We start from the raw sequence: 8230 nt of genomic DNA, 5'->3' as shown, positions 1-8230 counted from the left end.
TACTGTGGCCTGTCAGCAGTAAGTTTAGTGCTTGGAGAGGGAAAGCACCCACGTATAGGTCTCCCTGAACAAACCACCCACACCTCAGCCCTGTTTGAAAAGTGGGAATGTATGCAGTGGGTTCTGCTGCACACAGAGGTCGACTCTCACCCAGCTCACAAGCCCTGCAGTTTGGATTGGTGCACTTTCTAGAAATCACACCGTAGGGAGCCCATTCCAGCCTGTAAATGTGGACCATTTTTCATTCTTCTTCTCCTAAGCCAGATTTTAAAAAAAAATGCTAGGCCTATATGTATCCAACCCACAATACCTTTTCATGTCATCACTCACTATTTTCTATTCAATAGGAACCAAACAGAGCCAACGGGACCTACCTGAATTTGACCAATAGAAACTCTTGCTTTTGTTGCAAAATGCAATTATTTGCTAAGGTTTGGACTAATGATTACACCAGAAGATGGCAGCATTTCTCACTTCCATCCCCACTTGTGTCTGTAATCATGTTGTCAGTGCATTCCTACAGTATACGAGACATTCTGTATCTCTGAGACAACAACCTGAGGTTGACGAGGTAAATTCTTTCCAGGAACTAGTCTCTTCTGGAAGAATGTTAATTAGGATAAAACAGAACCAGATTAACTACATTGTTTAACTGGGTAGGTTCTGTTGCTCAGCAGTCTGTGTCATCATAGGAAAGTCACAGACACTGTAATAAACTACAGCTCATTCAAAAGCTATGCCAAAAGGGGATGATCAGCTTGATGGGCTCAAAAGTTCAATAAATATTTGTTTTTAATAAAACATACTCACGCTTGCCTATCTTGCTTATTTGTAATTAGTTCTTATCAGCCAAGTTGACTTATATCATCAACTTATCATTCATTATATAGCAGAGTAGTGGGTGTATAGCACAGGTTGGTTGCACCTTGTGTTGCACCATGTGTTTGATGCCATTCCATTTGCACCATTCCAGCCATTATAATGAGCCATCCTCCCCTTACCAGCCTCCTGTGATGTATAGTATGGTAAACTAGGGATAAATAAATATTGTTTAAATAGAGAATCAGAGGACACAAGTCATATCTCTCTTTGGGAAAAAGGTGAGGCCTAACACCTAGGAAACCTAAAATGAGCAACAGTATAATATTGCAATATTGATGTTTGCATAATAACAGTATTAAAAACGAACATAATAATGGAAATAATGTACAGCATTTACAACACAATAGTATTTGTAACTAACAACAAACAATGTTAATTTAATATTTTACCATTCTCTTTTTACATTTTCATAAGTAATCAAGAAATAAATTAAAATAGCAGTAATCATATATACCAAAAACTACTTTTCACATAGGCCTATATTTTGAATGCAAGATATGTTTATTACTAATGTAAGTATGGGGCTAAGTGATGAGACAGAAAGTGGCAGTCTTCAAAGGTGGCAGTCTCAACATTATTTTATTTGGAGAGTTAATTTCTGTTGCTTCCATTAAATGTCACTCTGTATTAAGACGTGGTCCTCAGTTGACGCAAACATCAGTCAGCTGAGACTCTGGAAAAAAAATGCAGACAAAATAAATATAATATCTCCACGTGACCTGATATGATAAATAATCTAGGCAAAGAGCAGAATCTTCACCATGAACAACCTATGCAGATACAACTTCCTCTATATCGGAGTCAAATGGTTTCAGCGCCAGATTGGCAGACACAGAGTTCTCTTGAATATCTGAGGGAGAAATTAAGCCCATCTAATAACTCATGTTGTACATGCGTATCTGTACACGTTAACATTTGTACAAGCTTTACATTAATTACAATGTTTGGTGTGATTAGGGTCAGTACCTCACTGTTTTATGCACTGAAAAACATAAACCTAAAGATAATTACATGTAATCTCATCTAATCTCTCAGTAACAAAACAGTGTGTGATCTATCTACAGTAACTCACTAGGCAGAGGCTCCCACTCTCTAAGGCTGACAGCACTCTTTCCTTTTGCACAGTCTGCAAATTGTGTGTTTGACTCAGGTTCTTCCTACAGAAGCAACGAAACAAAAATGTTTGAAATACACTTATACAACACACAGACTCAGTCATTAACAGTTTAAACACACATACATAGACAGTTTGAAAAATGTTTTGACTACTGCTATTGCATCTCACAAAAAAAATATATATTGTGTGACATCTTCACAATAAATGACCTTGGGATAATTTGCCTTCAAACCGTCAGCTATGGATGATGTATTTTCCAAATGAAACAATGAAGCGATGCTCTGCCGATCTAAAAGGAAAGAGGGCACTGTTACAACAGCACTGTTATGTGAGACCCTGCAGTCAGTGTAGACTTAACTTAGCCAGGGATCACACGTTCAAGCAAGTTAACGGCACACAGAGTAAGGCATCATAGAGAGTGTACATTTGGATAAAGTTGACTGTGGTTCAACAGGGGGTGGTTCTTTTCTCTTCAGCCTGGCATCAGCTAGAGCGTCAGATCTTCTTCTGGCCTCCATGGAAACTCGGACAGAGTCATAGATAAACACTGGTGAAAAAAAAGCCCAGGCACAGACCAAACATGATAACATTGTTGCTGCAACATACCCCAGCTGTTGCTTATTTTTAATATACAAAGCAGATCTACATTAAAGCTATATTAATATCAACCGATGAACAGTACATTTCCATGCAGTAAAAAGACAGCAGAAGGTTATGTAGCTACTCTACCTATCATGATGAAGCCATAGAAAAATAGGCCCAAAATCATGTTAACTTTCACAAGTGGCTCGGAGTAAGTGGGGTCTGTCAATATGTTGACTCTGGGTTTGATTTCATTGGTGCTCTTCTTTGTTTTTGGAGCTTTTCCCCACAGTTTGAAGACGTGATCATTACCTGCATCGGAACAAAATGTACAATCCATTTCAAAATCCATTTCACAATGGATTTTACAATTCAGCAATTGGGAAATTCACACAGGTTTAAGCATTCACACAAAGAGTAGGAACAGAATAAAGGGTAAATCACCTTGTGATGCTGTTTGCTTCTTGTAAGTCTGTAGAACAGACATTAGGGACTTCACAAGCCCCTGGGGGTCTTTAGCGTTTGTGTAGGGTCCGGGATATCCTTGAGTCACCTGGTCCAAATTACCTGGAGAAGTACCATCTGTGGGAAATCAGAGGAAAATGTAAAATGTTGCCACAACTCAAGCTTAGACATTTGCCTCTCTGACTTCACTCTGTTAACGCTAGGCCTAGGCTAACTTCTGGATTCCTGTCTCACCTTTCCCCAGCAAACTCTCAAATTGTCCAAGCAATGTGTTTACAAAATGGGTCAGTTTTGGGGTTGTGACATCGAGGTTGTTCCGAACAGGGTTGATCAAAGTCATGTACTCCAGCGATGATGAGGAAGCAAAAACATTTGCAGGAGTTGGCTTTGCATAAACTGGCTTTATGAGACAGAAAATAAAGGCCAAACATAAAATATTGATATTGCACAGCCCTACCTTATGGGCAACCTGTGACATTTTGATGACAAATATAGCCTAATTTTCAAAGACAATGAGTAAACATTACAACTCAAACTACTAGTTGACTAGCTGTGTGTTATACAATTAAGTGTGTGGGAAACTGAACATTCTGGAGCTATTTGCCCAGCTTGCCCATTGGCATGGTAACCAACTGTCCTCACTATTTATGACATCAATCAGATTGTGTGCTCAACGACTCTTTTCAAATTCGGCGGAGTTGCCAGGTTATGATCTTGCACTGTGTGGGTCAAATCCTTAAAACATATTCAGATCAATCTGACCAATCTGGCAACCTATTATCTGCGTCACAATTGTCTGTCTGCCACGTGCGTCGGCATTTTCGCAGCTACAAAGTAATAATGTGTGACCTACAAAGTTAGCATACCTAAAATAATAAATTGTAGGCCTACTGTTAGTTCTGTGAGTTTTCTTTTTGTTAAGCATTTTATAACGACCTTGGTCGAAACCAAAATTATCCCAAGTATCCTCCCACAGTGGGAGGAGAGAGGGCAGGGCAGAAGCCCATCATAGTCCACGCCTGTATATAGTAAAGGTTTTATTTGCGTGGAAATTAAATCAGGTGTGAGTAGAGTAGTGGTGGAGAGGACGCGTTTATGATTAATCTAACAGTCCAGGTAGCCTCCGATCTACTGGGATTTTAAATCACAGAGAATAAAGTATACATAGCCTAGTTTAGAGAGAGCAAGATCGAAAATGAATGAGTCTGAACATCAAGTGCCACTTTCTCAATATGGTTTCGAGCAGCAATTTGACGAGCGAGGCGCTATCGAATGGATGCAAGAAAACTGGTGAGTATGTTGATAACGTTGGTTTGGTTTCAAAATGATGAATTCGCCTTGTTCGTGTGGTCGAACAGGACAGTTGAGCCAGGTCAGGTGTCGCCCTTCATCACTTCATAAATTGAACAGCGTCAGGTGTGACGTCACTATTCTGTCAGCCTAAGGTTCAAGCCAAATATATTGTACACATTTCTTTACCACCTTTACTCAAATAGCCGCCACATCGTTTCTGTTCTTGCTTTTGAAATTAGAATATCCACATCTAGTAGTGGTTTACTCAGGATGTCTAGTAAAAAAAAAAAAGTCAGCTAAACAGCATGGGAAAAGATTTTATGGTAACTTGAACAAATGTAACATTTCATTTTACGTTTCATTTCAAGCCAGCTACTATCAACCGAAGTGGCTAGGGCTGATTGCTTTAGTCAATACATTTCGCTTATCACCATAGTAAACTGGGTGTGCCATGTTAAATACCTTCAGCATGAGTAATGGTATATCTAAAAACATCACTTCATTAAAGTCCTAGGGTGTGCTCAATCACTGAAATACCTTTGCAGCTGAGTATCCTTGCCATGGGCACAGTCGACAGAAACTTACTGACATGTTTCTCTCTCACCAGGAGCAAGGCCTTTGTGTTCTGTGGCCTGTATGCAGCGCTGGTCTTTGGAGGCCAACATTTCATGAAGGAGAGGCCTAAACTTAGTCTGCGCAGACCACTGGTGCTGTGGTCACTCAGCCTGGCCATCTTCAGGTGCGTTAACACAGAACACCCACATTTACCTCTGACATTTGAGTGAATGGAAGATGTACAAGGTCTGTTTGCCTACAGTAATCTTGTCATGTCTCTGGAAACTGAAATACCCAAAGCTCTAAATATATATTGTGAATTATTTTAATTTAATTTTTACATCTGCCAACAAGTTACTTTCATTATGAATCCATCTGTTAACAATCCTGATGGCAGAAAGATGGCTGTCATAATCATTTAAGAGTTTACAATTCATACCCCTGTGTTTTACTGTTTTAAGATCACTCTTTGTGCTGAAATTATGCTTTTTTTTGTGTGCCGAAAGCGCCCTCATGGAGCATCTTTTCATGTGGTGGAACTAAGCATACTGTACATGTGTGCTGCCTTGTAAGGGCCGTTTCCTAGATGCCATTATGACCTTACTACATATGTCTCCCTAGTGCAGGGCTCTCAACCCTGTTCCTGGAGTGCTTCTATCCTGTAGGTTTTCACTCCAACCCTAATTTAGTGCACCTGATTCTAATGTTGCATCATCCCCTTCATTTGAGGAATGGTTGACATTTATTTTTATTTGAGCATTACTAATGCAGAATGCATTAACTCCACACAGTGAAACTTGTGGATGACTTAATCTAATTTAATTGTGTGTGTGGGGGGGGGGGGATAAAAGGTGCTTGTGCATTGATAAGCACACCAATGACTGCATTAAAGATAAATAATATACATAATGATGGAACTACAACAAGCCTATTTCAAACCATAGCGTGCAAAAATCAGCAGGCTAACTTTTTGTTTCACTGGGATTTTGGCACAAATGAAAATGTGGCACCGACTCAGCCATGGATTGATGTTTCAGCATTCTCAATGAAGATTGGCTAGACATGCACACGACGTTACAAGCCTGCTAGTGTAACTTGAGCATTGCACTAGAGGGCAAGAGCAAAACTAACTTTAACTTTATTTTAATTGCAGTATCATTGGAGCAATTCGAACAGGATGGTACATGCGGTATATCCTCTCAACCAGCGGTTTCAGACAGTCTATATGTGACCAGAGCTTCTACAACGGACCAGTGAGCAAGTTCTGGGCCTATGCCTTTGTCCTGAGCAAAGCCCCTGAACTGGGTAAGAACCGGGGATGGAACTGCCAGTCATTGGTCTGAACTTGGCTTTTTGTCCACTCCTACCATGAGTGTCTAATTTATGGCAAACCATATAACTTAGTCAAAGATGGGCAGTAAATGTTTAAGTGCGTCTGCATGTTTGGGACCATGACTTTGTCGGTTCTGATGTGTCCTCTCAATGACCTCCACAGGTGACACGGCATTCATTGTGCTCCGTAAGCAGCGGCTGATCTTCCTGCACTGGTACCACCACATTACCGTGCTGCTCTACTCCTGGTACTCCTACAAGGATCAGGTGGCTGGAGGCGGCTGGTTCATGACCATGAACTACTCTGTTCACGCACTCATGTATAGCTACTACGCAGTGCGGGCAGCCGGCTACCGGGTTCCACGCCCCTTTGCCGTGGTCATCACCACCTTCCAGATCGCTCAGATGGCCATGGGGCTGACGGTCAGTTGGCTGGTCTACCACTGGATGCAGGAGGGGGACTGCAACTCCTACCTGAACAACATTGTGTGGAGCTCCCTCATGTACCTCAGCTACCTGGTCCTCTTCTCCTCCTTCTTCTACCAGACCTACATGAAGGGCAAAGGTGGCAAGAGCTCCAAGATGGACTAAATTGTGGGGGGGGGGGGGATTGCTACGTTGCCTGACGGCGCCCATTTTTAAGCTTTTCACAACAATGGCAGCGATAAGTCTGTCCCTTCTCTATACACCTTATGCTATTAGTTTACCGGAAGATAACTATTTTTCTGAATCTGTCAAGTGTTCTCCACTGTCTGAAGTGTTTACAGAAATGTTTTCATGAAGATGTTGCTCTTTGTATCATAGTTCCGATCTGTGCTTTTCAAAAGGCACATGTAATGGCACCCCCTGTGAGTTTCTGTTCAGACTGGTGCGACTGGTTTTCATACACATTTCCATGGTGCTCTCCTGAGCTTGTCAATGGACCAATAAGAGGGCGGGCAGCTGGTACGCCCATACCCAACCCCAATATTTGGCATTTCTCATTACCTTGGATTAGCCTACACCAGCATATTTCACTGTGACTGTCTCTTAGGTTCGGTTTCTCTGAACTGGTTTCCAAAACTCACCCTGTGAGATATTTGGTCACTTTAAATGTAGTTTTGTAACTCAAAGGAACCTTCCTGAAAGCAGCTACTTGTCGGGTGTTCATATAAATATATTTATTTGATTGTATGATGGCAGCTGGAATAGTGCCGGAGAAGTCAAACTTTCCCATGGTCTCACTGCACAATTATTAGATTTTTGCACCGGAGATGAGTAGTTTACTTTCGTGCTCTTAGGATGCAAGCATTGTCATGTTGCTTTTTTCTGATGCCTCACAGGAGTGGTTTTTGGTTTCACTGTCACTTTCTGGTGAGAATGCTGTGTATGCTGAAGGGAATTCCAAACTAAAAGAAAAGCCTGTTCTGCTGTGAAAATGTCAGGTATTTTTGTCCCACCTCATTCTAAAATAGTTTTTTTAGAAAGTGAATGTTTTGAGCTTTGTTTTAAGTAGCTGGAAACCGACTTGGTATCTTGACATGCCTAACTTTATTTGTGTTCTTGCTGATAATTCAGTTCTGTTTATTTAATGAAGAATATTTATTGGTCTTTACAGGTTAAAGGGAGTATGAATGTATTTTGTTCCTGGGGGGGGACTGAGCAAGATATTTTATTATGCTCAGCATTAAACACCATTTTCACTCTACCTAAACTGCCAGTGGAATTTGAATGCTATGTTTACATTTTAAAATTTGCAGCAGAAAAAGCTAAATGTATTTTAAGATGTGCCAAATGATGCTGAACAGCCCTATGTCAAGATTATCTATGCATTTCCATATTTAGCAGATGGCCATCAGCCGCTGAATTCTGTGATCCTGGTCCGACGTGTTTGACATGACATGTACTACGTGTTATAAATGAAAACAGACAAACTAAGGCCTTCTAATATTTGAAATGTACTATAATAAAGCACTATTTTGAAATCTGTTTTTAAATCCTGCGATTTGCTATAACCCCGGTAAA

The 8230-nt window shown here is 40.7% G+C and overlaps 1 protein-coding gene and 1 long non-coding RNA gene across 2 annotated transcripts; one reads left to right on the top strand and one right to left on the bottom strand.

The window, feature by feature from the left end:
• Nucleotides 1-1410: 1410 nt before the first annotated feature.
• LOC106606023 (uncharacterized) lies at nt 1411-3629 on the bottom strand. The gene is made up of 7 exons (XR_014392369.1): nt 3281-3629; nt 3026-3163; nt 2729-2893; nt 2424-2546; nt 2209-2288; nt 1955-2039; nt 1411-1555 (listed from the first exon to the last, which is right to left on the bottom strand). It is a non-coding gene; the product is annotated as an uncharacterized LOC106606023 (long non-coding RNA).
• Nucleotides 3630-4062: 433 nt separating this feature from the next.
• Nucleotides 4063-8190, top strand: LOC106606039 (very long chain fatty acid elongase 6). The gene is made up of 4 exons (XM_014202117.3): nt 4063-4336; nt 4947-5078; nt 6048-6199; nt 6390-8190. The coding sequence occupies exons 1-4, from the start codon at nt 4242-4244 to the stop codon at nt 6815-6817; spliced, it is 807 nt and encodes a 268-aa protein (XP_014057592.1). The 5' UTR covers nt 4063-4241; the 3' UTR covers nt 6818-8190.
• The last annotated feature ends 40 nt before the right edge of the window (nt 8191-8230 follow it).

Source organism: Salmo salar, chromosome 01 (genome assembly GCF_965601325.2).
Source record: "Salmo salar chromosome 01, fSalSal1, whole genome shotgun sequence".
Taxonomy (NCBI): domain Eukaryota; kingdom Metazoa; phylum Chordata; class Actinopteri; order Salmoniformes; family Salmonidae; genus Salmo; species Salmo salar.
The sequence above is the reverse complement of the archived record's forward strand: the minus strand, read 5'-3'. Positions and strand labels throughout refer to the sequence as shown.

Coding starts and splice junctions, on each gene's coding strand:
- LOC106606039 (XM_014202117.3), top strand. CDS start 4,242: ATGAATGAGTCTGAACATCAAGTGCCACTTTCTCAATATGGTTTCGAG. Junction 4,337..4,946: donor GAATGGATGCAAGAAAACTG/GTGAGTATGTTG, acceptor CTCTCTCACCAG/GAGCAAGGCCTTTGTGTTCT. Junction 6,200..6,389: donor GAGCAAAGCCCCTGAACTGG/GTAAGAACCGGG, acceptor TGACCTCCACAG/GTGACACGGCATTCATTGTG.